General features: G+C 40.6%; 2 protein-coding genes across 7 annotated transcripts in view; both read right to left on the bottom strand.

Moving 5' to 3' along the window:
- Positions 1–132: 132 nt before the first annotated feature.
- On the bottom strand, positions 133–5,994 carry PDCD2 (programmed cell death 2). Of its 2 annotated transcripts, none has more exons than XM_080341230.1 (6): positions 5,517–5,994; positions 5,180–5,437; positions 3,712–3,849; positions 2,556–2,671; positions 1,198–1,314; positions 133–543 (listed from the first exon to the last, which is right to left on the bottom strand). In XM_080341230.1, exons 1-6 carry the CDS (start codon positions 5,812–5,814, stop codon positions 382–384), a joined length of 1,089 nt encoding a protein of 362 aa, XP_080197356.1. In that variant the 5' UTR covers positions 5,815–5,994; the 3' UTR covers positions 133–381. The 2 variants fall into 2 exon arrangements, with proteins under 2 accessions (XP_080197356.1, XP_080197355.1); XM_080341229.1 differs by having other exon boundaries at positions 3,712–3,897; positions 5,517–5,993.
- Positions 5,352–27,588, bottom strand: part of GNPAT (glyceronephosphate O-acyltransferase) — a 23,554-nt gene continuing 1,317 nt past the window's right edge. For 2 of the 5 annotated variants that reach the window (XM_080341227.1, XM_080341228.1), the window contains exons 2-16: positions 24,891–25,079; positions 22,279–22,455; positions 21,308–21,437; positions 18,710–18,837; positions 18,170–18,245; positions 17,414–17,565; positions 17,188–17,318; positions 16,298–16,521; positions 13,536–13,781; positions 12,749–12,828; positions 10,174–10,314; positions 9,173–9,272; positions 8,986–9,079; positions 7,633–7,694; positions 5,999–6,610 (exon numbers count right to left, since the gene is read on the bottom strand). In XM_080341227.1, the coding sequence (XP_080197353.1) occupies positions 6,567–6,610; positions 7,633–7,694; positions 8,986–9,079; positions 9,173–9,272; positions 10,174–10,314; positions 12,749–12,828; positions 13,536–13,781; positions 16,298–16,521; positions 17,188–17,318; positions 17,414–17,565; positions 18,170–18,245; positions 18,710–18,837; positions 21,308–21,437; positions 22,279–22,455; positions 24,891–25,079 (1,974 nt within the window). In that variant the 3' untranslated portion in view covers positions 5,999–6,566. Of the gene's footprint in view, positions 5,438–5,998; positions 6,611–7,632; positions 7,695–8,985; positions 9,080–9,172; positions 9,273–10,173; positions 10,315–12,748; positions 12,829–13,535; positions 13,782–16,297; positions 16,522–17,187; positions 17,319–17,413; positions 17,566–18,169; positions 18,246–18,709; positions 18,838–21,307; positions 21,438–22,278; positions 22,456–24,890; positions 25,083–27,588 lie in introns of those variants that run through there. The other 3 variants (XM_080341226.1, XR_013921940.1, XM_080341225.1) reach the window with 3 other exon arrangements.

Raw genomic sequence — 27,588 nt, forward strand, 5'->3', positions numbered from 1 at the left:
CTTGCAGTAATCTGCTTTTCTCTGTGAATTAATGGTAATTTTTGAGTAGCAGGAAGAAAATCCTGTCAGACAACAATGTAAGTTCTTGAAGTTCAGTTGCCAACAAATGATACTTGAACCAAAAAATGATACTTGAATCAAAAAATATTTAATCTTTATTTGAAGTGAATGAAATTCACTAAACAAAGGCATTTGGCTTTATTACCAGGTTGAAGTAAAAGCTCCTGTGGAGCACAAGAGAGAGGCTGCCAAGGTCTACTTTGAGAAGTTCTATCATTGTTAAAAGATACACAGATACCAGTGACTTTAGTTCAATTACTCATTTACCAAATGCAGAGATATACTGAAACAAGGCAAGTATTCTATTTAGATGATTGGAAGTTAAACAGAGCCTGCAGAGAAGTCTTGTTTCCATATGAACTCTTCCAGGTATTCATTTCCTGCATCGCAATTGTCAGCGCAAGTGTACACCACCAGCGTGCCCCAGTCAATGCTCTCTCCAAGGCTGTCAACTTGAAGGTGGTTCAGGAGCTGTGGCATAATCTTCAAGGAAAAACAAAGGTTTAGAGGCAAGCCACAGCTCTCTACCATCTCGCTGTGTCTCTTCCCCAAGAAGAGCCCTGCTTTCATTTATGTGCTCTTACGCCAAAATTCCAATCCAAACTATTAACACAGCAGCTCAAACCCATTTGGAATTCCCAAAATAGTGTAGCAGATCCAGAGGCAATGAAAGGCATAGCCCTATGTATCTATAGAACTTTTACTTCACTAAGCATTCCCTGACTTGTAAGCCTTCTTCCATTTGAAATTATAACTATGTTTTGTCTTTGCATGACATTAAGTGTATTCACTATACATATGTTTCTGGCACTCAAAATCCTACAGCTGAATATTTCCAGCCAGACAATTTCCAGTGCACATTGTGAAGGCCTTCTTTTTAAAATATACAATACCAGACTCCTATTAAGAGATGGTTCCATATTCACAAGTGCACCATTTTACGGATGGTGCAAATTATCAGATGGAAACCTAACTTCTGTATATGAAAGTCTTAAAGGAAAAAGCAGTTACAATAGTAAATAAGGGCTCTCTACAACTTCAACTACCTTGCTCTAATTATAAGCCAGCACCTATAAAATTAAAACCTGTTAAGTCTAAACTACATTACTTATATTATCTTTAAATTAATGTACATACCTGGAATTCAAAAATCCTTTTGGCACCACATGAACAGCTTGGGATATCTTTTTCTTCAGGAATATTTTCACCTGATACCCAAATTGGGCCTTTTCCTCCTCTGCAGTATCTAATGATCTGAAATAGAGCAGAAGTTCTAGTTCTTAAGAATGTCTTTTCATCTTGGTATAAAATTGATATTTACTGACATAGACAAAGAAGTAAGATGGTGCAGAAAAAGGTAACTTCCTTTGAGTAATACCCATGGCAAAGTCTATCAGCTGCACATGTGGTATTCTAAATGAGACAGGTTCTTAACTATTTACATTGTAAAAGTATTCATACAGCATTTTTCAATGATCCAATTATAAACTGCAACAATTTGTATTTCTCTAATTAAGAGACCCAGAAATACTACATCAGGTATTTTATAGCCTTGAGATGAAGAGCAGACAGACAGATCAGCAGATAGAAGTGTACAGAAGTCAGGAATGCAACCCAACTCTGTTCGCAGTTCTGCACCTAAATGCAAGGGGACTGTCCTAATGTCCAAGGCAGTGGCATTTTCAGACATCCTTTGTTGTTCTGTTACTTTATCTAAATATTTATATAGCAAATTGGGCATTATCAACAAAGGGGCACTTACAGAGATCAGTCAGTATGGGGATAGTCAGAGAGGGAGGTGATGCACCTACTCCAAGCAGAGAAGGGAACAGACTAAGTGTCCTACTTTCTGGATATGCCTCCTCATTCCTCAGCTACCAGGTAAAACATAGATTTTCTTCCTCCACCACTTTCATGGATTTAGGCCCATGTTTCCTTTGAATGGAACCACAAACCTTGTTTCTGTTTGACAGTGTGGCTTTTTTCAGCCTCTTGTATTAGCAAGAAATAGTGGGGAGGAAGAATTCTGTTTTAAATAGTTGAAATTTTAAAGTCATCACTAATTTGTTCAAGCAAATTAGCTTTGAAAAAGCCAAACCAACCCCCCCATGCAGCTGGTGACAGTGACAGAGCTCCTCGCTATAGTTTTGGTTCTGCTGAGGAAAGCCAACAGGGCCAAAGGCTGAGGAAGAGAGTGATGGTTCACTTTGGTTAGAGGCACTTCACAGAATGGCAGGTCCTCCTTAGATTCAGCCCCCCCTTGCCTTCCCACCACCCAATTTCTGTTTTAGATATGCAGGTGCCTAATTCTTTCTTCAGCATGAATTCTGCTTATGAGGAAGACTGAGGGTATGTTGGTTAAGGTGTCCAGAGGATGAGGAGGCATCCCCATTGCCATTTCTAACCGTAGGTATGACAGGCAGTGAAACATTATGCAGGCACGGCAAGGTGCTGTGCCAGAACCTCTAAGGTCTAAGGCTATCCCATCTTCTGACCTGCTCTGGTTCAGCAGCTACTCGCTCTTTAAACATTTGGAAGATCTTGTCTTCTTCAGTCTCATGTTTTGCCATTGCTTCCAATGTCTCCTCATCTAAGGACTGAAATGCTTCACCTAAGCAAGTTAAAAACCACCACAGGTTACAGGATAATGCAAGACAGCCAAAAATTAAAAACAATATTGTACCTTTAAGTGCATTTTGCTCTCAAGAATAATTTTCCATGTAAATCACTAAGAGGATTGGTTTTTTTTTTCTTTCTGTGACATATTAAGATGCAGTCACACTTATTTACTAATTTGAATTGCATTTTAAATATAGATGTCAGTACTGGAACACTGGAAAGGGACGAAGTCAATCTAAGTTTATGGCTCACAAGAGGGATTGCTGAGGCTGCTGAACCTTCAAAATGTGACACCTGGAGAAGGCCAGCCGTGCCATGTGTGTGCCAGACTTCAGTTTCTAGCACTGACACGTGTATCTGTCATACTCCCATGTTCACATTGAAGTAGAGCACCAAGCAGCCTGGAGACACCTTTATACCACAGTAAGGGACAGCTGGGAACCAACAGCCCTCCCCTGTAACACCACAAACTCTCCACCCTGTGTGTGTGCACAGCTGGTGTGGTGAGCTGCAAACACATCCTGAATTGGGGGTGGGGGGTGCAGAAGGAGGTGCCCACGCTTCAACTGCTTAATCTAAGGTCAATTAAAACAGCCTCCAAACAGTTTTCTTCTAGCACAGACAAGGAGATTTGTTAAATATTTTCTGTAAATTAATACAACTTGAACCAAGTCAAGCCAAGACCATGTAACTCAATCTCCCAAATCCAATAGTGTCCAGCAGCAGGTGCTCAGGGCCCTGGCTTCCACACTGGAGTTGTTCCTTACCTGTGGGGAGCACACAGGGACACAGTACAACTCCCAGCAACCCACAGTTTCACAGCAGCCACAGCTCTTGGGGTCGGTGCTTAGTAAGTCTCTCCTCTAAGAGCAACTTCTATTACGGGATGTATACAAATAACTTGCATCACAAATATAGCCTTTTGTCACCAGTAGTTAACAATGAACACTTCAAAATATAAAATATTGTGATTTTTTAAGATGTAACAATGTCTTCATTAGGAAGAATTACAGGCAGCATCTTATGTCTTACCTGCACTGCCCGTAGCTCTGAGTTCCTCTTGTTCTTTTGGGTCCTTTGATGTATCTACAGCTCCTTGCTCATCATTGGGATCTACACTGTTGTCAGCAGGAAATTCTGGTTCCTCAGGTTCTATCAAAATTTCATATTCTGGAAAAAGGAAGTCGTTATGCTCTGGAATTGCATTTGCCGAGCTATCTACAAAACAAAACAGACACCATTTCATTACATCATCTCACAACGCACATCCTTCCCAAAAGCTAAACAACAAACGACATGGCAAAAATATAACACAAACATTGCATGACCAAAAACTGTTTACATCACTGAAGGACCTGACTTAAAGATAAGGAAGATTTTACATTAAGGACAGTAGAAAACTACAATAGGTGACATGTTGCTTTGAATGTCTGTAAATCCAAGAAACACAAAGACACACTAAACAGTGTTTGCAGCTGCATTTTAAACTCCCAAACCTGCAGTTTGACAGCTCCATGTACATCTCATTCTGACCCGCATATGAACATAAGCATGCATCAGGTACCCTGAGGCCATACCATTTTTTATTTTTCCTTTTCATATTGCAAGTAGGCAAAGTTTCCACAAATGCATCAACTATACCTGCTGTAATAATAACTGTATTAACTATGTGCTAGTATGTTTCAGGTTTTCAGTATTTCAGTTAAATGTTGCAAATGTCTGACCTGTAACTTGCTTTGCACAAGTCAACTTTTAATGTTCAGCTTACTTCCACTTCCTACATTCAAAGTTTTTGGGACTAGCACCCCACACTGCATGACAGGGCATACATCATGCACACTGTGTTTCATTGCACCATTATTAATCTTATACTTCTTAAAAAATATTTAAAATACTCTATACTTGTCCCTTTAACAACCAGCAAACAAGCCAATGAATGAGACAAAAGAGCAGGATAGGGGATGGTTTAAGAAAAAGGTCTCTAAAATAGCACACTCCAGGAAACTACTCTTTTTATCTACTGATCATCACAGTATCCTCTGAAAGTGTCACCTGTGTTCCTTTACAGGTTATGAATAAGCCATCTTAAAAGTAGCCTGCAAAGGGAAAAAAAAAAATGGTCTACACCCTTTCATTTTTTTATAACATAAGACAGAAAGGTCTTTTAAAGAGACTAAAGGTACACCTTAAATATATTAGCCTTCCAGATCCCACCTTCTTATGACACACTAAATAAATATCTACGAAAAAGAAAAGCATCTGAAAGGATCACTGATAGTTGCCTTACGAATCCTAAAACAAGGCAAAAAGACACGACCTCCTTTTCTTCTCTCCCCGCAGGCCCTGACCCCGCTAACGAGCAGGCAGGCCAGGCTACAAGGACTGCCGCCTTGGCAACGGCACCGTTCCTTGCCCAGCAGCGTGCCACCAGCGCACCGTGCGACCACCGCTGAGAACCAACGAAGCCAGAGGCAAACGGGCCCCCGCCCCCGACACGCACCTCCGGCAGCGAGCAGCCCGCAGGCCCGCCGGTGCCCCCGCCGCCAGTCCAGCGCCTGGTGCTCGGGGCCGCAGTAGGCAGCGCGGCGGCAGCGCCCGCAGGCGCGGGGCCCCAGGCAGCCGCAAACGCGGCAGAGAGCGGCGCCGCCGCGGAGCCGGCAGGGAGGGGCGGCGGCGGCGGCAGGGTCCGGCGGCGGCTCCTCGGGGGGCGGCTCGGCCGAGTAGGTGTCGTTGTGCCGCGGCAGTTGGTTCCGGAACACTGCGGGCGAGAGGGGGCAGTCAGCGGGGAGGCGCCCAGAGGTCCTCGCCCCCTCCTCACTCGCAGCCCCCCGCCTCACCGCAGAGGGGCCCCCGCGGGCCCGGCTGGCGGTAGCAGGCGGCGCCGCGGCAGGCGAAGACGAAGAGCGTGCGGTGGAAGGCGTCCGGGCGGTCGGGCAGCGGCGCGTACAGCTGCAACAGGAAGGCGCAGGGCTGCTGGCAGCGCCCACAGCGCAGGGCGGCGGGGCCCGGCAGCCCGGCCTCGCCCAGCCACGCCGGCCGCCCCCCGACCTTGCTGGGGAAGTAGGCGCTGCGCAGCCGCCAGGCGCCCGCCGGCCCCACCGGCGCCGCGAAGCCCAGCTCCACGCCGGCCGCCATGCTGCCGCCGCAACCGCCACGGGCCGCCCCGCGCGCCGGAAGCGCCCGCCCCCAACGGCCGCCTGGCACCGCCCAACGGCCGCTTGTCTGCTGCAGGGGTCCTGAGGGGAGGAGCTGCCCCAGAAGGCGGGGCCCGCGCTCCGCCGCCTGACGCCCGGGGGGACACAGCACACACACGTTAAACACGCCGCTTTAATGCAGTTTTTAAATATAACATTCATGAAGTAATTAAAATAATGCCAAGTTGCCTAAGGAACAATTAGCATTTCTGGTTATTGCCCGAGATTTGATTTGTGCTCTTCACTTATGAGGGCCTTATCTTACATATAGCCAGCCAGCAACGTATTTTTCTAAATATTAATTTTAACAGCAAGTCTTTTAATTCCCTGTTACATTTTCACATCCATTAAATATTGGAAACGATTCACATTCCTTGTTACAAGTCTAGAAAAATGTATTTAAGTAGCCATTACTATGTACGTCTCTTTAAAGATTTACCAAAAAAAAAAAAAATTAATCCGTTTTTAAAAACAAAACAAAACACAGTGGGGATACAAATACAAATCTAACCCTGGGTGGCAGCAGTTTGTCAGTGGCAATGGAGAGCTGCCCCGCTGGAAAACCCTCTCTGTCCCTTCTGCCCCCCAGGCAGCCAGGTGAGGGGGCACCCTCACCTGCCCCCTCCCTGCTCGGCTGGGGGTGCTCGGTGCTCACAGCCAGCGCTTACGTCCAGTCACAGCATCACGAACCACTCACAGTCGTGCAGCCACAGGCTTCTGTACAGGTATCCTAGCCTCTAACAAAAACAAACAAACAAACAAGGTAAACCGCCGTCAGAGTGGTTCCAAAGAATGTTTATCGATACGGTGATAGGCACTTTATATATATAAATATAAAATAAATATATATAAAAGTATTTTCAATTTCATTTCAAATTCATCTGATTGATTGTCTGTGTTTCTTGACAGGTCTTGTCTATAGCTGGTACTAATGAACAGTCCACAAACTCTCTCAGATCCTTTTCCTCTGCTGCTGCTGAGCTGATTCCTAATGAAGGTGCTTTCCTTTCCAACTGTATGGACTTCATTAGCTTGAGACTTTGAACAGCTAAGTGTAAGGTCTATACCAACTGCTATATTGTTTTCACCTTTCTGGATTTCAGCCTTGTGTAAGATGGTGACTGAGATGATGTTGATGACTGAGACCCATTCCCATCTGTATTGAGGTTTCATGAAAATTTCATTTCATGAAAGTGCTGTAAATACCACTCCATTAAACTACTTTTTGCTTTATTTCCCTTGGTCCATTAGGTTGCACAGTATTCCAAATAAAAAAGGGCGATTCAAAGCCGAAGTCAATGACTCCAGAAAAAGTGTTGTAAAAAAACCCCATATTGTTAGGATCTTTATACAGATAGATCTATAGAACTACTGCTCTTCCTCCAAGTAGCAAGTGACAGGACCAGAGGAAATGGCCTTAGGTTGTGCCAGGGCAGATTTAGATTGGATATTAGAGAAAAATTCTTCACGGAAAGGGCTGTCAGGCACTGGAACAGGCTGCCCAGGGAAGTGGTGGAGTCACCATCACTGGAGGTGTTTAAAAGGCATTTAGACGAGGTTCTTACGGACATGGTTTAGTGCTAGAGTTAGGTTATGGTTTGACTTAATGATCCTGAGAGTCTCTCATCTGAATAATCTGAATAATCTGAAATTATTCTATGATTCTATACTAGGGAAAAACACTACAGCTAACATAAATTACTTTGGACAATGCACATAACTCCAGACACTCTATTCAGATTAATTAGAGAACACTTACCAAATACGTCCAGGATTTTATCAACAGCCTCTTGATTTACATCATAAGTGAGTCCATTGGACCTGCAGTTAAAAGAAAAAAAAAAGGTTTATTCAATTAATATTTCTTATTCCAGGCATTTCTATACAAATAACCTGAATTAAACATTTTCATAATTACATCATAGTTTTCATCCCACCAGCATATATATTAATTTTAAGGACATGGCAGGCTTCAATTATGGTTTCTTTATCCTTCCTCTTGTCCACAGTCCTTATGTCTCTTTCTTCCCTTGATTTTTACTAGGGACAACTGCAGGAAGAGAAGAGTTGTTTGTTTTGAATCATATAATTTTCTAGACCATCTCTCTGAAACTGAACCAAATCTACAGCTGAGGTCAAACTCTGTGGCACTTGATTTATTCATTTTACTTGAAAGGGGACTTTAGCTACAGACATCTGTTTAGCACAGTGACATGGCACGGGAATTAACAACAACAGTACTTGGTGTGTTTTTCAAGGGCACTACAGACCTTAACCAATTCATTTCCTGAACAGAGGCATAAGAGAACAGCTCAGGGTCATCAGCTAGCAACTACGTCCTGTCAAACACTCAAGACATTGTGGGGACTTGTGGTATCAGGGACTTCCATGGCTATACTTTTAAATATAGTAAGAAGCACCACAACGCAAATTAATTTGATAACAGGAAATGCATGTAACCATATCACAGTATCACAGTATGTTTGGGATTGGAAGGGACCTCAGAAGATCATCTAGTCCAATCCCCCTGCCAGAGCAGGAACGCCATTACAATAGCTAGTTTTTAATCTTAGGCCTATAAACTATGAATTGTGTCATAACACTTCAATGTCTATGCTTTCAGTCAAATTACTTTAATATGTCAGTGCCAAAACCCTCCAAAAATTAGTAGTATTCCTAATTGTTGCTTACACTGCCTAATGTGCCTTACTGTAACACACAGAGTAACTCTTACTAAAACTTATTAAAACACAGAGTAACTTATTAAAAATAAGCAGGAATGTTCTCTTTGCTTATCAAAGCCTTTAGAGAAACTTTGAAAAACAAAAGCTAAAAGGAGTCAGAAGCAGCCTCCTAGTGAATTAATGGATTTTGTTGCTGGGTCCCACAGGAGCATCTTCACTATGAGGGGCTGCCATTCTGCTTCTACGTGTACAGAAAGGAACTACCTGGGTCTTCACCATGACTCAGGTAAAGCCAATCAACCTCCAGTTGAGTGGTGCTCAGGCAGTCAGGGTTCTACTGCTCTGCTTCATACTAAAAGCTCAGCCATTAAGAATTGCCAGTAAGGCCACACACTGATTCTATACACCAAAAAGGTGATGTTACTCACATTTTCTTCTTCTTCACTGCCCCTAGTTGCACAAGAGCTGCTAAGGCATTTTTCTGCATGTCAGAAGACAGTGCTTCATAACACTGTGTATTCCCTACAAAGAAAAAGCAGAAACACAATTAAAAGTTCTATTACCATCCATTAACAGGCTACACTTAAAATCATATTGTGCAATGGCTGTACACACCCTTCTCGAGTAGCTGAAAAACAAAGTTGCGGACTCCAGGTACAAACTGCTTCTCAGTAAAAGCTTCTTTTGTTTCCTTTGAGAGGTATCTGAAAATTAACTAACATTTACCAAAAAGTTAGCACTTCTTTCCTTTTGGTTATTGGTTTATTATTAATTACAAACAAACAAGCCATCATAAGGAAGCAACAATATTATTACACTTTGAAAAGTGCAGGAGAGGAACTCCAAAGCATGTGAAATTTTTATTACTGTTTAATGGGCGTAGAATCCTAATATTAAAAGATTCAGTATTACTATAATAGATACCTTAGATATCAATTTAATATTCCTGTTCTCACAATCAAAAACAGTATTATTTTTTTAAGGCAATACCTGTTTTACAGGTGGGAAAAACTGGGCAAATCAGTACAGTTCAGCCCAAGTAATACACCAGATCACTAACAGATTCCATTAGATTCAAACATCTACATTCCCACCAGTGTTATGCTTACATATCAGAGATTTTAGCCTCCTATTTTTGTACACATTGCTTATTACAGGAGCATAAGTGTGTAGTCTTATTAAAACCTTGGAAAACAAAGTAATTTAAAGAGATACAGATCAAATTAATAACTCCAAAAGAAAGCTATCAGATACAAGATGCAAACTCATTTCCACATCTGGCAGGACAGCCCACATAAAATGAATTAAGCAAGAGCTCCTTGTAAGAAAGAGTAATGAAACCAGCAGCACCACACTCCCCATTAAATTATAAACCCACAATGGGCCATCACATTACAAGGTAGTTATTGCTTTAGTCAATTGGAAGAGTCTGAGCCAAAAGCTGAAATCAGCATCTTGGTGATGTTTAAGATATCTGTTACTGCTATTTCTCAACTACTGCACTCCCCAGCCATGAAAACAGTCACTGTTTATACTGTAGAAGTATCACAGCTCTCCCTATAGTTTCCCTATAAAACAGAGGAGAAAAAAAGATAATTTTCCAAAGAACAACATACCTGATAACCTTCCACAAAAGGTCTCAACAGAGCTGATAAGAAAGATACTATAACACCTCCTTTGTCGGTAGGGTAGATTTCCTGTTGATCTGTTTGAATGGCATCACATTTTGTGAGTAGAAAACATCCTTCTTCAAAATCCTGTAAGGGAGAAGCGTAACTGAAATTTTAACATCTACAATAAGCGCAGCCAGCTTTCCTCACAAAATCAACAGCAAAAACCACACAACAGCACACTACTGTTTCTGAACTTAGTTCTCAAGAGACTCAAACCCAAATGTTCCTGTATAACAGATATACCCTCATAAAAAGGCAGCAGGAAGGTGTTCTTAAACACAGCAGCATCTCCATGCATGAGGCCTAGGAGCAAAGAAAGCAGCTGTGGCTGCTGCTGTAACAGCCAGCCTGAGCTGCCTCAGGATTTTGTCAGAACAAGGTCAGGTTGTGTGGTTTAAGGTTTTGTCTGTGGGTGGTATTTATTTATTTTTAAAGTCAGGGTTTGCCTTTATCTCACATCCACTGTTTGCAATAAATGATAACACAGTTCACTGACCTACCCTCTACAAAAGAGCCAACACAATCGCCAAAAGTTTAAAATTATGGAAATGTCAATGACAAAATCATTTTACTGGCAATATCAGTGTAAGGGGGAGGGGACACGGGACACACAGAGAACACAAGAGGATGGGGCACAGACATGACAGACACATAGATGAGTAGAGGGGTGGGTTGTGAAGAAAGCCCTTAACATTATAGCAACTCTTTCATTTGTCTGCAGTGAAGTCAGACACAGCCAGTCACCTTCCTGTTCCCTGCTTGGGTTTGGTACTTTAAAAAAAAAGCTGCAAGAGGCAAGAACTGCTAAGAATGAAAACTGAACAAGCGGTGCCAATCAACCTTTAAAAAAGGCCCAGTTCTCTTCTGTATAAGAATCTATGAGATTTTAATATAGCTGCAAGTCTTGAATATTCTTATGAAAATTACACTATCTCTTAACGCTGTGAAGATCACAAATATCACTATCAGATATTCGACCTTAGCATTGATAAAACTCACACTTAATCACTTCCAAAGCCAAATAAAAACTACACCTGGACTTACCAGTTTATTTTGGGCGTGACGCTGAACCAAGTGGTTGTTTTTTTTTTAACTCACGAACTTGTGCTCACCTGCATTTGAAGCTGGCTGGCCCTGAGCCAGCAGGATGGGCACAAACCCACACAGAGAGTCCTGCAGAGAGCAAAGCACTGCCTGCAGCTTGTGCAGCTCGCACAGCTCCCACAGGTCGCCTGCACCCAGCTGGGTGAAGAGGGTGCACAGATATGCTGAGCCCTGTCATCAGGCAGCACGCGGGAACAACCCTGGCTTTGTGCAAGAAGTGGTTGTATAGGGTGGGGGGAGAAAAGAAGGGAAACTTTTCAAGCAAATAGGATGCATCTAAAGCTTCCGTAAGACTCTATGAGGAACACTGTTACACCATTATGAAAGTTCTCACTTCGAGAACCTTCACACTCTGCAGAAGAGTTTGGCTGCTGAAATTTAAATCGGGCTTTACTGTAAGTACTTCCCTCATAGTGCTCACGATGTATTGTCTGAATCTACATGAGATAAATGCCAGTAATAAAAAGGTAAAAGGACTCAACCATGAACCATTGACACATTAAAAAACGTTTGCTAATGCACAGGCACATTGAAACCTTCAGAGTTCAGGGGATAAGAGCCATTGTATAAACCCCACAGGGTAGATGCTGCCATGCTGTGCAGTGGTGCAGAGGTGGGTACGGAGGGCACATGAGCAGATGAGACACTGGAGGTTGGCCCAGTCCCCTAGCACCCCAGCCAGCACAGATCCCACACATGGAGCCACACTGACCACAGCTGCACTAAAAGAAGTACAATCAACCAGAGGACAATAGGTTCTTAAATTTACAATTGCATACTCAATTTGTCAAAGATAACAAGAGCATACAATGGTTGATCATTAATTGGTATAATACCTACAGTTTGTCTTTCTCAAAGAGCAGCAGTGCCTCTCTGCTACAATCTGCAAGAGCTTTTAGGAAAAATTTTCCTGGTGTACCCTCAATGAGAATTCCTGTTTTGTTTCTGTGCTCAAAGAACACACTTTGTGACAATATTCAATTAAGTCTACATTAACACTTTTTTCTTCACAGCCTAAGGTCTCTTTCATAACTGCAGAGCAAGAGGACAGTATTTACGCTTCATTTAAAATACTACTTTACTTATATTTTTATATCCGTGCTGGAAGATTGGTAGTTTTACACAAAAAAAACCCCTAAACTTCTGCTACAGTTAATTTGAATAGTTCAGAATTGGGCAATTTCAGGATTTTTGGTTTTGGGAAGATTGCATATGCAATCTTGTGGATTCAGACAATGTTTTGCAACTAAACAAATGACCCCTTTTTAAATTCTCCCTCCCACTTACAGATCAAGCTGATACCACTGTAGGTGTTTATCACACAGCACTTGTTTGGCAGAGCCCTGAAATTAGATGCTACTGTAGTTGGCTGCATTACTGACTACCAGTATTTTTGTATAAAGATTGTTTTTACCTTCAATGAAATGCCAGGAAAGAAGATGAACTCATCAGAAAAAAGATCTCTCAAGAAGCTGAAGTAGCTATAGACTTCCTCTGAAAAAAATATTGTAATGTTGTTTAAAAATATAACCTAAAACATTCAAGTCATTCAAGTCATTTACTCCTTATTTTAGAGAGAGTACCTACTTCAAATAAAATTTGAACTTGACATTAAAAGCATACATAGATATACAGCAGAAACCACCACAAGAGAACAGCAAGTACTCAAAGCACTTGATTGAATGGTTATCAAAAGGAAAGAGCAGGGGGTCGTAGCTTCTCAGAACATGCATTAAATACCACATAGTCAAATGCTGCACAAAACTAAGGCACGTATTCTGAAAAGTTTCTTGAAGAGCCAAGTATTGGAAAACACTAAAGTACTTCAGAAGTAATAGTGAGAAAAGAAGAAAGATTGAGAACTGGCTGCAGTGTATGCAAGTGTGAGCCGTGCATAACCAGTAACCTAAAAAAGCTGGTCTGCTAAACACCAGCAAGACACTTAAGAATTGAGATCAGCTCATCTTAACCCTGCCCTCTCAGCAAAATACACCTACTTTGAAAGGTAACAAAGGGTAAATAAACAAAAAAGGCAAACAAAATATCCCCATCCCCTCACAACACATCCACCTTATGCCACGGGACCTTATCCCGAGTGTAAGTGTCTCGGCTCCCACTAGCAGTTTCAAGAACCTTATGCTCCTCTCAGCTGAAAGCGCAAGGAGCAAAGACAGAGGGCTCTCAGAGCCATCCCAACGTACCTTTTCTGAAGCTGCGTGTCATCTGCAAGGCAACTGCCACCAGAGATGGGCGCACAAACACGTTCAGCAGCTGGTTTCTGTAGGTGGCACACATGAGGATAGCCAGGGCACGCTTAAAGACGACTTCTCCTACAGCTCCATCTTCCACCCCTTTGTCATTTAGGACCACGTGGCCATCGACAAGTCGAGCAACATTGGGATGCAGAGTGAGGCCAGACATGACTGCTTTTTTGGCACACAGGTTATCTAGCAGGAAAACGCAACACTTGGCAAGATGCAAAAGGGAACATAACTCTATTGAAAACAGCCTAAAATGCACCAGTATTTCATTATGTGTTATCACTGAAGACCAATTATTACACCAAACTTTCAGTTAAAGAGATGTTCTAAAATAACCCATACCAGCAATTGGAAGCCTAGGCACAGTACGAGATGGCAAGAACAAATTTCAAACATTTCTGTAATTAAAGCACTTTAAATTTTTCCACTTGCTAACAATGAGAAATACTTCCTTTGTCTCTATAATAAGTATGCCGAATCTCCAAATAAAAGAGGATAGAACTGTTTGATGGACACATTCATCAGTAAGGAAATGGAGACCACACTTTTGTGTAGGTGTTTCTGACACTACAAGTTGTACATCAGATGCATAAGTCTTTATAATGTTGTTCCTCAACTCTCATATACAAGGAAGGCCTCATCTCAAATTTAGGTGAAAGAAAATCTAACAAGTATTGTTACATAACATACCTGCTCAAGGAGAAATCAGACTGAACTTAAACCAAAATACCTTCTTGTTTTGTACAACAATCTTTTTTAAATGCCTAAAGCAAGGAAGTGTGTGATTTGTTTTTAGTTTTGTGTGGTATTTTTGTGGGTTTGGATTTGTTTTTTCAAATAACAAAAAGTTCTTTGAAGGCAGACATGAGTTTTACAGATCTGTGGGCTATGGCCAGCGTAACACACCACAAACTTTATTCGGATAAAGAACAGCATCTCAAGTCTTGAAAATATACTAATGTTTTTAGAATACCTTGTGCTTTAAACACTACAAAAACATTCCCTGCATCAAATGTGAACTCTTCATCAAGCAAGGAAAGAAGCAATAAAAACTTCCTATTGAATGCTAAAATACAACTTGCGTGTTCACAATACAAGTATATCAAATCAATATAGCCCCTAACAGAAAATAAATAAATTTAATATTCTTTCCCCTTAGATTTCATGTAGTATCTCCATGCATCTTATTTGCTCCTTCAGCCTACTTTGTTCCAGTTTTGATAGAGCTCCCAAGTTTCTCAATACAATAAGAAGCAGAACTCTGAGCAAGTCATTTTGCAGTTCCTGTTTTTAATAGAAAATTTCTAACAGCCAAGCAGATGTTCTGCCTGTAACAACTGACCAGCATGACAAAGGCAGAAACAACTAGCTGCTTGGAGACAGAAGAACAGACAGGGTACAGGTAGTTGCTGAGTTGGTGATGTCACCAAATTAGCCTTAGAATGTATTTATTCTTTCAAATTATTGACAATGAAAAACAAAAAACAAACCCTGTTTCTATGCAACTGCTGCCTAGAGTGGGGCCAGCACACTCCAACAAAATCTGCTCAGCTGTTGTCTTTCCTTTTTTTCATTACCCTGCCTATTTGCTATTCCCTGACTACATTACAACTCTATTAAAGCAAAAGCTTATTCATTGTTGCTAAGAAAATAAGCAAAATAAATAAGCAAATCCAAATGTGGTATGTTTTTCAGCTTACTGTGCAGTAAGGTTCTAAATGATGTGTAAATATTGCCATGAAATTCTTCTTTTTACCAGCCTGACAGGAGCAGACCTTGTCTGCATTCACTGCAGTGCAGATCCCTGAAAGGAGAAGTGGTTTTCTTCCAGAAATGACAGAGTCTGTTGTAACCGTAGCCTGTTGCTAGCTCTTTATTGCAGTACTGAGAGGGATCCTGGATTATCTACATGACTACAAAAGCGAATATCAATGGTTTAAATCTACCTACAGTGAAACAGTAAACGTACTTGCATTACACATGATTTTTCTTTGCTAGCTTTGCCACTTACATCCTGAGGCTTTAAAATTAATTATCTATGCCACCTTGGCTCACAGAGGGAAGTTTAAAATAACTGTTAAGAAAGTTTGGAAGGAGAATTGACCTTTCTTCAGCCAGTGTATATATTATATATATTAAAAAGAGTGTGTGCATATAAATCTATAAATAAAACCACTTAAGAGCCTTCTCCCCAAAGTCATCACTGTTTCTGGGGATAAAGTGAAACCTAAAAATAGACAACTTTAAGTTTTGATTTTTTCTTACCCATTTGTTTTCACTACTTCTTTGTCACAGTAACAACTTGTACTATAGTCAATATCAAGCAATAAACAGCATTACACCAAGTTAACTGCTGCACATCCATAACTGCCTGTGCCTTACACATGGTTTGGAAAGAGATACTAGGCAAATCTCAGTAGTCTAATACAGGTAACTTATAATTCCCCCCTCATTCCACACTTAAGGATATAACAGTAAAATATCCATTCTTCTTCCATCTTATTTTTTTTCAAAGTATTCTCTTCTACAGGCTAAGTCATCACCTGTCAGGTTTTAGCATCATTTTTTGGCATATCCTAAAATCCATTTACAACTCGGAGGAAAACACTCTGTAAAGTTGTCACCATACACTGCTTCCAAGAAAATATAATTTATCCTTCATAAACAGCAAAAGAAATAAAAATAACACTTTATCTGCATACCAGGCCATTCAAGAAATCCTCCAAAAGTCTGTGTTAAGCCTTTAAGCCACAGCGTCTTTTCTATTAGAAGTTCAAAATCCATGGCTGGCAAATTCTGGAGTAGGACAGTAGCAGCTAGCACCCATGGGCTCAAAACCATGTTCTCTATTTGCAGGAGCTCCATTTTATAAGCTACGTCACTGACAAATTCTTGGATATCCTCAGATGGCTTTTGGGGAAGGTGCCTGAAACAAAAAAAAAGGCAGTTCAAGGTACAGAGCTCCAAAACCTGGAATATATATCACATTCTTCCTTGCTTCCAGATCCATAACTACTTCATAGCACCTAACATCTGGAGGGTGATTCTATATATGTGCTACGTAGAATAGAAGTACAGAGCAAAACATCAGTAGTTTCACAATAGTATTTGAAACACAGATCTTTCTATTGATGCTATACACTTGCTATCTAAAAAAAAAAAATAAAAATCAAAAGTATTAGTTTTATGTAACAAATTGCAAAAGCCACCCAATCCAGTCATAGCTACAGCTCCCTGGCACATGGTCACATAAGAATTTGCAGTACTAAAGCAAGGAGACAGGAAGATCTTTTAAATGGCAAAACCACTGAATTCTCAGAAAAGAGAGCTTTGCATGGTTCATACATCATCATTAATGGAAACTTCCCAACAAAGAACAAAGCCATGCAAGTAACAACATGTTTTAGAAACACCCAACCACAAGCATGATAAGCCTCTGCTCAGAAAAAATGGGTTCAGCAGTCTAAATATTCAGATGGAGGGGAGATGAGAGAAGTCCAAAACAAGTACAGGAAAACATCTTAATTATTTTATATAGGTGAGGAGTAAGCAAACACATTTCCTGTGCATACACCATGGAAAGATGTGGTACCTGGGGACCAAACTGTATGGACACCGATTGATTCTTCCAGATGCCAGGGTTCTAAGTGATACTGGTTGGCCAACGTAGATGTGTATGGTACCAAAATTGTCACTGAGGATTCTTCTGGCTTTTAACAACCCCTAAGAAAATGGGAAGAGCAAAACTCAAATTTTAGTGCTACAGGGTACATGGACATCCCCCTGTGTTCTGTTCTGTTCTGAAGGAATTTACATACAGATGTAGATTCTTTGGGCTTTGGGACTCCTAGGAGTTCATAGGCATAGAGAGATTCTTCTAATATCCTCTCGTAGCTGATGCTGATGGGAACAAGGTATGTGTCAAAGACTTCACGTTTAAAAAATGGTTCCATCACAATGCTGAGAAGACCTGAACATTGAAAAAAAAAAAAAAAATTAAAAAAGTGAATCATCTGTCTTTCAAGGAGCGAGAAGCATCTGAAATTTAATTTTGAAAAAGGTATCTTCAAATTTTAGAAACGTCGTATTTTAGAAAAATAATGTGCACTGTGCTTGTTCTTCAAGCAAGCAGAAGCACAAGATGTTGTTCAAGCCTTAAAATAGAACATAAACGTAAGCAATGCATTTGGACAACTATTTGTGCTCTTCCAGCAGCACTGCTATGCACTGGCACAGCACCTTCCTTCTGAAGATTCCCCATTACTTTTTCAGTTAACTCACAATATTTCTCTGCTGATAAGAGGACACCTATTTTCTAGAAAGAAAATGGGGAAGAGTCACACAATTAAGTACACAGTGGGGCAAAGGGAGAAAAAGCAGCAGAGTGCAAGACACGCGTATTGCCATTCTTTGTACGGCCTTGGAAACCTAACCATAGTGTTTTCCACTATGACAGACCTCACCAATTTCCCATCACTTTAACTTCCATTGCTGTCTGAAGAACTTCGGAGGCACATAGCCACTAATGAAAACATTAATAATCATTAAAAGTTACAAGTTTTCAACAAACCTACCAAACTTTGGAGTCAGAGTCTTGGCAGTGCGACTTCTTGTCCCTTCAAGGAAAAATTCAATTGGGGCATAGCCACCCTTTGAATGTAAAACAAACAAAACCAAACTGGTCAGAAAAATAAAAACATTTCTTCTTTACTGCCTGCAAATAGTTTTAAGTACTAAAAATGTAAGTAATTTTTTTTAAATGGACGCCATGCATGCCTTAACTGCAGTCATCTCTAAGCCTGTATTCATCCATCATATTTGCCACACCATATAATTAAATTAACGAAAATATTGTGTCTGTCATGAGATATGGGCAGATGATGAGCAACTGGGCAAGTGATGAGCAGCAATTTGTGTGCCACCTACTGCTGGACTATAATAACAACAGAGTGCACACATGATCTTCACCTACAGCAATCCTGAGGTAAAATACATTTAATCAGATCACAGTGAAGACTTGCAATCACATAACTACAACTGTATATATTTCACATTAATTGTTCCAACAAAGTATTTCATAAGCATACATTTTAAGAGTTCAGCAATTTATTTACCCTTAACATTGTTTTTACATATTCCGCAAACACTGCCCAGTAGAGTTTGTTTCCACCGAAGGAACGTCGCATAAAAAAGGCACCTGACCTTCGTAGCAGCTCACCCACTATTTTCATTCCTAGGAAATCTGAAAAACAATCAAACAAAAAACAAAACCACACACACAAAACTTGTTGATTAATATCAGTCAGCAGATTCAATCACTTTCTCTAATACACTGATTGAATTAGCAGAATAAAGAAGACCTCTTTCAAGGATTCTGTTGTTGCAAATTCCTCCTCTAGCGAGACTTATGTAGACATGAATGGCATATTATGTTTTCAATTTTTTTTGTAGTCAGCATTCATTTAGAGCAATTTATTTTCATAATTTAGATGACCAAATTTCAACCATAATAAAGACTAAGTTTTTGTAGTACATTTTCTCACTCATCTTTAGAAAGATGTTACTACTGAATGTATCCTAAAACACACAGGAATTAACTGATCAACTGGCTATAGTTTTCTAGTTTTAAGCAATGATGGTCAACACTTAACTTCTCAAAACCAGGAAACACTTAACGTTAACAAATTTCTTAAGGTAGCATTTAAAACGAATCTATACGGCAGCTGGCCATGTGCCACTTCAACCTCCTTGACACCTCAATCCATGAAACACCTGAGAACAGATATTCACTGAATAAAATAAATTCACATTTCCAGCTGCAGCGCTGACAATGACTGCCTTGAAAATGTCATACATCACACACATACATATATGTGAGATATATATAAAATAGAAAAACACATAAAAGGAAACTGGCTACAGGACTCTGGGTAGCAACAGCAGCTGTCAGAGCTTCCCATGTGCGGAGGTCCATCTTTTTCCCTTACTCTCCTACTACACTCCCTCTCTCACCAAGTCACAGACTGGCCCCTCCCCTACTTGCACCCTCCTGCCACACTCTCAGCCTCTCACCAGGATGCTGGCTGCACACGCAGTGCCTCTCCCCACCACATGCTGCCACCTCACAAACTGGGACTGAAACACCTCCTTTCATGTCCCTCAAGCCCACAACGCCTCACCAGCTCCATGCCTCTGACTTGCTCCCAAGACCTGAGACAGAAATGTGATCCCAGCACCAGTCCGATTCCCTCTAATGTTCTGTATGAGCAGGTACTCTGGTGTTACTGGTTCCCTTACCTAATCCCCTCAGATCTATCCATATGCTGCTTGATGCCAAGCAATAACTAACAAAGCAGAGGCACCACCTATATCAGGACAGTATTGCTCCACTAGGTACAAGTATCACTTTGAAAGTGAGTTTGTAAACCACATCTTGTGAACATCTAACACAATATGCAGTAAATGCAACCATAGAGAACTCTGCTTTCTCCAGAGGAACTTAAAATAATACACACATGCAGCAGTATAATCAAGCTGCAAGCCACTAATTCTGAAGAACTTTGACCCCAAAACACTTCCAAAAATGTTAATCACTAAAAAAAATCCCTCTAAGCTAATCTAATAGTATCTTAAGATACTGGTTTGAGGCCCAAAACTCAAAAAAAGCTCTATTCTAAAAGTCAGCAAAGGACAATACCAATACCTAAGACAGCACGTGAGCGGATTCTGAACAATAGACGACAGGTAAGTAGCTGCAACACCTTGATCAGGGCAGCTACGAGACATCAACTTCTGAATTCACCGGAATCTAACCTGCATCACCCAGAGGCAAGATAATACTAACTCAAAGACCAGGAGAACCTCATTTTCCCTAGCAAGCATATTTTCCCAGCTTCTGCTCATTTTCTACTGGTCTTCCTAACCTCTGGATTGGAAAAGCAGACAAGAGCAGAGCAGTAGCTTGCCAGTGCGCAGTGCCACACTGCATCAGACATGAGGTGGTTGTCTGCCTCCTTAGAAGACCTGGTGGATATCCAAGGCTTCCAAGATCAGGTTTCTCAGTTAAGCGCTGCCAGAATCTGTATTTTCAAAAAGCACATTAACTCAGAAGATATTTACTGTTAAAGTCTTCAAGAACTGTTTCCCATAAATATACTGGCTTAATCTGCTTTAAAATGAAGTATGTCCAAAATCGTGACCTCTGATGTGAAATTTCATTTCCCAGCCAGCTCTACTCCAAGCACTTCACATAAAAGAGTTTTGCCAAAGCTTCAAGGGAATCAGTCACACCAGCAACAAGAGCAAGGTGTCTTGCACTTCATATCTGGCTACTATGACCGCATTTAAAACTGTATACTATAAAGTATCACAAAAGGTTCTACAAACACAGTAGCTCTTTCTCAAGTTTCCACCTGTTTCGAAGCATAAAAAAAAAAGCATCAGAGAGGCCTTCTTCACAACACCTGTCTTTGCCCCAGCCTTGGGTCTACAGAGGAGGTACTTCTAGGCAAACTTGCTATGAAAAAATTCACCTCTGATTGGACTCAGCACCAGTGAGAAGCTTTCAGAAACTCTGAGCATCTCACACGAGGAGGTTTTAACAATACATATTTGCAACAGAAGTTAAACATAACTACTTATAGTAGCAGCTACAAGACCTCTTGCTACCGACTCTCTGAATCCTGAAAACATCGTTAAAAGAACATACTTGCCTATTCCTGCAGCAATGACAGGCAAAGCCAAGTCATACATATATAGCAAATAAGACAGCATCAAAAAGTCTATGTAGCTTCGGTGACTGGGCAGCAGTACAACTGGATGCTCCTGAATGGCGTGTTGCAACTAAGAAAAAACAGTACAAACAATATTGTTCAAATATTTACAGACTGACTGTTGAAATTTGCAAATACAGACCTTCACAAGGCTTACAGCGAACAAAGGCTGATTTGAGGGTGGTTTCTCTGTCCACATACTTCATATCTTTTTCAGCATGGAACCACAGAAAATGTGGAGGAGTGGTTTTCAGACTAGCAACCTTTGTTTCACAAGCATAACAGGACTCAAAAGCCAGGGTCACCTCATTACATGACAGTCTAATTCTAATCCCTTTTGACGGGAAACCCAACAGGGGCTGTAAGGGCTGACATTGCTGTCTTCCAGGGAATGCACTGTAACCTCCAGAACAACATCACCCTGCAATGAAACAGGGACAACAGCTTCCCAGGGAACTGGGGCAAACTTAAAGCATCTCCTCCCTCAGAGGTGCACAATGTTTCACCATTCTTAGATGTATGAAGGTTTTGCAGTAAAGCCAGCCCACTCAGCCACATAACATTAGGTTTGCAGCCCAAATTCAGCTAAATCAATTATTAAATTTATGATATCAGATAGAAGAAGTCTGTCAGTGGCTGATTGAACAGAACCATTGACACATAACTGCAAGTATTCCTTACCATAGGAAGCATCTGGAAAATGTACAAAAAGTCCTGCTGACTGCCTCTCAAACACATATCATCTGTCTTTTCTCCCCCTTATTGAGAAATGCAATAATAAACACAAGTGCAGACTTTTTTTTTCAAAGGGTGTTTTTCGTATTTGTTACTTGGAGCAAAGATTAGAGTATTTGTCCAAGTGACTGGTATGAAAATATTACACCTTTTCTTTTCCCCTCGCCAGTACTCACTCTCTGTATTCCTTCTTCATTCACACAAACTCTCTGGAAAAGTCGTTTAAATATTTTGCTCAGGGTAAAGGCAAAAAATCTGACAGCTCCTAATTGCATACTGTGACCCATCTCATCCAGGATTTCCATGGCTTCTTCTTGAATAATATCAGGTGATTCGCCCGTCTCTTTCGCTAACTAGAGAGAAACAAAACAAACAAAACAGCAGTCAGATGTTGTTCCCTTCCCCTTTCCCATGCACACCATTCTATGAGCTACAACCATTAAATTATGGCAAAACTACCACAACAGTCAGCAAGATTTTATTTTATGCGATAGGCACGCATCTAATCATACAGAATCTGTTCTGTGTCAGCCAACAATAGAAAGCCAAGTTACAGCTGTTCAAAATCAAGAATGAGCTTAGATGTCAAAAGCAGGGGAAGAGGTGTGCAACAACTTCCCGCTCCCCCAAAACACACCATGTGAATGTTTTAACCCGTTGTATCTTCAGGGGAGATTCAAGTTCTAGGAACACCTCTTATATTACTGGTCTGAAGAAAGCTGTGTGCAATTTTCTTTGACTAGTAAAATGCAACCTATGTTTGCAGAAATATTCACAACGTAAATTTTTGAAGTGTATTTGGGTTAAATTTTAAGACTTGGCTGAAGAACCTCAGCCCTATCACACTTGAATTTCTTTGTAATGTATTACTTTGGCAATGGCTAGCTGAAATGCATACAAAGCACTGTTTCTACAGACTCTGCATATCAATGATCTTCTGTTGCTACGCTCATTCCCTTTCAAAGCTTCTAAAACCAGACTTAAATAATGGTCGTCCCTCCTATTTGATACTTTGAATCTAGAAACATTTAACTGAAAAGTTAGTCTTTTACTGTTATGGAATGAGGAACATGCCTTTTACTGAACATGAAGGAGTTAAGAGCAGGAACAGCAGAAGAAAAAGCACAACTCTGTTAGAGGCCAGTACCACTTACTATTATTTCTATTTTGTGAGATATGAGAAAAAACATCTCCTCCAGTCTACTTCCACATACCATCTTACTGTCACATCTACTGGTTCCATCTTGTTTTAATAAAGGCATTATCCTTCGTCCTGCCTATTTCTACATGTAGCTATAACTGATTCTTTTAACCACTTAGAGAAGTCAAAAACTGCTTCCATTTGAGCCTGACAAAAAAAATTAGGAAGCCAAAAAATTATTCTCATTATTCACTAGGGGAAGAGATACTGTTCTCGTTCACCAGTAAAAGGCTTACCACACAGTTGATCCTGTGTAAATTAAGTGCATGTCTACTGCAGAGCTAAGCACTTACTCCCCAAAATCAGGAATCAAAAAACCAGACCTACCACATATAGCAAGATAAAACAAACAAATGGACTTAATTTCACGTCCTGAACACTACTAACCTCAACAACTTGTCACAAGAACAAATTCTAGTATGCCTGCGTAAAGCTGAGTAAACTCTGTGCAGGCAGGAGGCACACTGATCGCAGATGGTTAGGCATATTGCCCAAGGTAGTCTCAGGCACTTTCAGTAATCTCTAGGCCAGAGCTGAGAACTTGGCTGCAACTGCAGTTCTGTTAACCCCCTGCAACCACTTGACACCAGCCAGGACAATACCCATCAAAATAATTTTCCATCAAAAAAAGCAGAACTTGAGAAGAAAACACCACACAAACATATTTCTGTCAAATACTCCATATTTTCTTTCAGTAAATGTTTTAGTGTTTCTAAAGTTGAAAGATACTTTTTTTGGATTACATACTACTTAGCAATTTATGATAGCAACAGGACTACTTTGTAGGACATGGTTTAGTTTGTCACATCATAACAGGTTTTGATATATCATAGGTAACATTGGCCATTAAAAAAAAAAAATAGAAACATTTTATGGTAGCTACTCACTCAGGACTAACCAAAACATCTTAGATACTTCTACTGGCCTGGAGTTACTTTTCATGAATACTGAAAATAGTTACTATCCTAACTAACACACACTCTTATTTCAGCCACTTCAACACAATGTAAAATATGAGCCAGTTTGACTATAAAATATTTTATTCATTACAAAGTAGGAGCTGCCCTTCATCTTAAAACAAAAAATATGGTTACAGCTTAGACAGTGTTTCTAATTCAAAGAATTCTCTGTGAAATTTAACTATTATTTTAGGGAAAGTAGCATTCATAAATACATCACTACCCAGTAAAATTCCTACAAGGCATGCTCAAACTACAAAAACATCTCCTAAGAAGGAGAGTGCTTATGCCTTTCACAATGCTGCTCTGTGGTGAGGACACTGGAGGAGGAGGAAAAAAAAAGTCAAGTACATTGGACAAGTTAGATGGTGAAGTGTTGTATATGCAAAATCAAAATACCATTTCATGAACGAGCTAACAGCTTTAGTGGCAACTCCATGGTAAATCAGTATTTGTTTTCCCTGCCACAAGAGTACAGCTCTCAAGTTACTGATTTATTAGATCGATTGTCTTTCAAACTACAGCTATAGTGTTTGACAAGGCCACCAATCATCTTATTTTCCCTGCTGCCCACAAAGCTTGGCTGTGTTCGGTCCACCTCATCTTACAGTTCAGTGTCCAGGCTCACCTGCTTGATAACATATTGAACTTGCTCTGAATGGAGAACAGCACTTTTAATAGCATTTGGTTTGCAAGGTGAAAGCCCCTTGTAGATCACAGGAGTATAACATTTCATTGCGTATCTCAAGTCGCTGGATAATCGCCTTTCCTCCAGGATATCTTCAAACTCATCTCTTTTCTTTGACGTGAGCTCTTTCTGCTGGGAACATACAAATACAGAATGAGACACTGTCTCAAGCCATTCAGTGCTTGGCTACAGTACCAAAATAATCGCATGCAATACTTCTGCAATGTTTGGGGTTTCTTTTTAGCTTTCTATAGTGCCTGCATTCCACACTCTGAGTGCATGAACAAATATGACCTGCCTGGAACAATGCTGCAGAAAGAAACTAAAAAGAAAACAAACCAAACACAACAAAAAACCCAAACAAAATATTAAAACAAAAAAAACCAAGAAAACAAACCACACAAAACACCTTTCCAACTGCAAACATCCCCAAATCACCCTATGCCATATGTTACTTAATTCTGCTCAACAGGAAGAAGCTGAGAGAACACCTGGGCTTTGAAAGCTAAAGTGCCTTGCCTCCAGCAACTCCGTGATTAAATAGGTATTAACTAAAACACCTTTGATTCCAACTTTCACAGCTGCATGAAGACAATGCCATGACTGACATTACAAGACACGGTCATCAACACAAAAAAATATAATCCCTGTTACTTTAAATTGCATCTGGGACCTTGGTGATTTGTGCTTTCATGAAACTTGGACAGAAAGCACATAAACACAGCCAGACAGGAACAAACAAACAAATAAAAACATTATCAGGCATGGGAAGATCAAAATGCAATATGGTGCACACATAGGTAAAGAGAGGGCACAGCCTCTGAGTAACCAACACCACTGCTAAGCAGGAAAACAAACAGCACATCAAGAACTAGTTGGGGATCTCTCCTGCGACAGAAATGTCAGTGACAAAATTCTTGCTCTTGAGTCAGTGGGCATCTCTTGTGCTGGAGAGAGATGTCTCCTATCATCTCCTATAATACCACGGTTAGTATGAACGACCCCTCAGCTCCTCCAAAACTCAAACTGTATTTCTCTAAACTTCAAAACAGCAGACATAGCCACTTGACAAGCAAGGCAACTGGAGCAAGTCTCTGCAAAACACGGATATAAAAGTATTGACTATGATCAAGCATATTGATTAGAAGAAGATGCTAAAAATAGAAATGGTTATGTTTTCCTCTACAGCACCACTTGAATGGTAGCACAGGCACCCCTGTCATTCATTCTGCTGCCTCTCCCTAAATACAACCTGCGCAGAACCAGTTTGATAATGAAAGATAAACCACGTTGTTTCATGGGCTCTTACAGTGAACTTTTCTGTCACTGAAAGGAGAGCTGGGCCAGCAAACAGGCAGGAGAGCACTAGCAACAGATAAGCAAAATGCCCAGCAGTGGCAGCTGGGTTTTCAACCTTGGGAGAGGGAGTCATGTTTCACTGCCAGCTGACCACAGCCACATCCGATGCTATCAAAGCAGTTGACATTTAAAGCAAGTAGAGAGCAAACATTTAGTTCCTGTCCATTCATGGAGACAAGATAATTTGGCAAAACAAACAAAAACCAACTCAAATCAATAATATCTCCACTTAAGAACCACAAAATGTCCTTTGAAGCCTCAACTGTATCAAGAGCCAATTTCATTTTATCAGAGAACACAAATCCTACTGTAATGTTTGACCCTCTCATATTCTTTTCCCCACACGGTATAGTCAAATTTGGATACCATCCTTCTACTACAGTAGCATTTGGTAGCTCATCTAACTTTTCCTTTCACTACTGCAGTTTAGAGAATTGTCCCACAGTAACTGCAGAACAAATTCTCCAGGGACTTTTAAAACAACCCCATACAAGGTATTAAACCCAGACCTGTATTAATGCAAAATTTTTAAGGTGTTTGGGGGTTTTTTTCCGGTATGATTTAGTATTACAGTTTTCAGTCTTTCTTGTTCCACAGCTTTCAACTAGTTGGTGTTTTGCAAGAGCCAAGTAAGCTAGGAACTTTTAAGAAGACTGGAAATAGTTTGCATTAGCCATCTGTTGCCACTGACACCATATATCAATGCCCTTGATTAAAAATAAAACAGAAAAAAATCCCTTATGCTCTGTAATAGCAAAAAAGATACCTGAGAATAGCATCAGAATATATTAGTTGGCTCTAAGTATATACCTACTTAGATCAGTATGTGCTAAGTCATTCCTCAGAAAATCTAAGCAACGTTTACATCAACAACCAAAGTTTAAATCCTGCAATGTGCGACTACACAAAACCCAAAGAAACCCAGCACCCAACTTGGGTGTCATTTGCCTCGTGAGCAGTCACCACACTGCTACAGCCATTCACCAGCACCGCTCTGGGCAGCAGTCTTGCAAAGGGCACAGCCAACTGAAAAGTCACCTCTCTGCCACCACTGCTCAGCTGACTTCACCAGATTTGATGTGCAACTGATTTCTCTTCATGGCAATAGTTATTTTCATGCCCTGTTCTGGAGTAGCATGGAGGGAGCCAATACACACACTTTACCAAGCACTAGAGAAGCATAACGTTGATTTTACACATTACAGCCAAGCTGTTGTTCCACCTTCAACTGCTGATTGGTAGAGAGCACGTTTAGAAAACACGCTGTTGGTAACCTTGA

Source organism: Nesoenas mayeri, assembly GCF_963082525.1.
Source record: "Nesoenas mayeri genome assembly, chromosome: 3".
NCBI classification, from domain to species: domain Eukaryota; kingdom Metazoa; phylum Chordata; class Aves; order Columbiformes; family Columbidae; genus Nesoenas; species Nesoenas mayeri.

Excerpts from the sequence above, each read along its gene's own strand:
- PDCD2 (XM_080341229.1), bottom strand. The coding sequence starts at position 5,814 with ATGGCGGCCGGCGTGGAGCTGGGCTTCGCGGCGCCGGTGGGGCCGGCG. Across the intron at positions 1,315-2,555 it reads TAGCTGCTGAACCAGAGCAG|ATCATTAGATACTGCAGAGG; the intron begins GTCAGAAGATGG and ends GCTCTATTTCAG. Across the intron at positions 544-1,197 it reads AAAGGATTTTTGAATTCCAG|ATTATGCCACAGCTCCTGAA; the intron begins GTATGTACATTA and ends TTTTCCTTGAAG.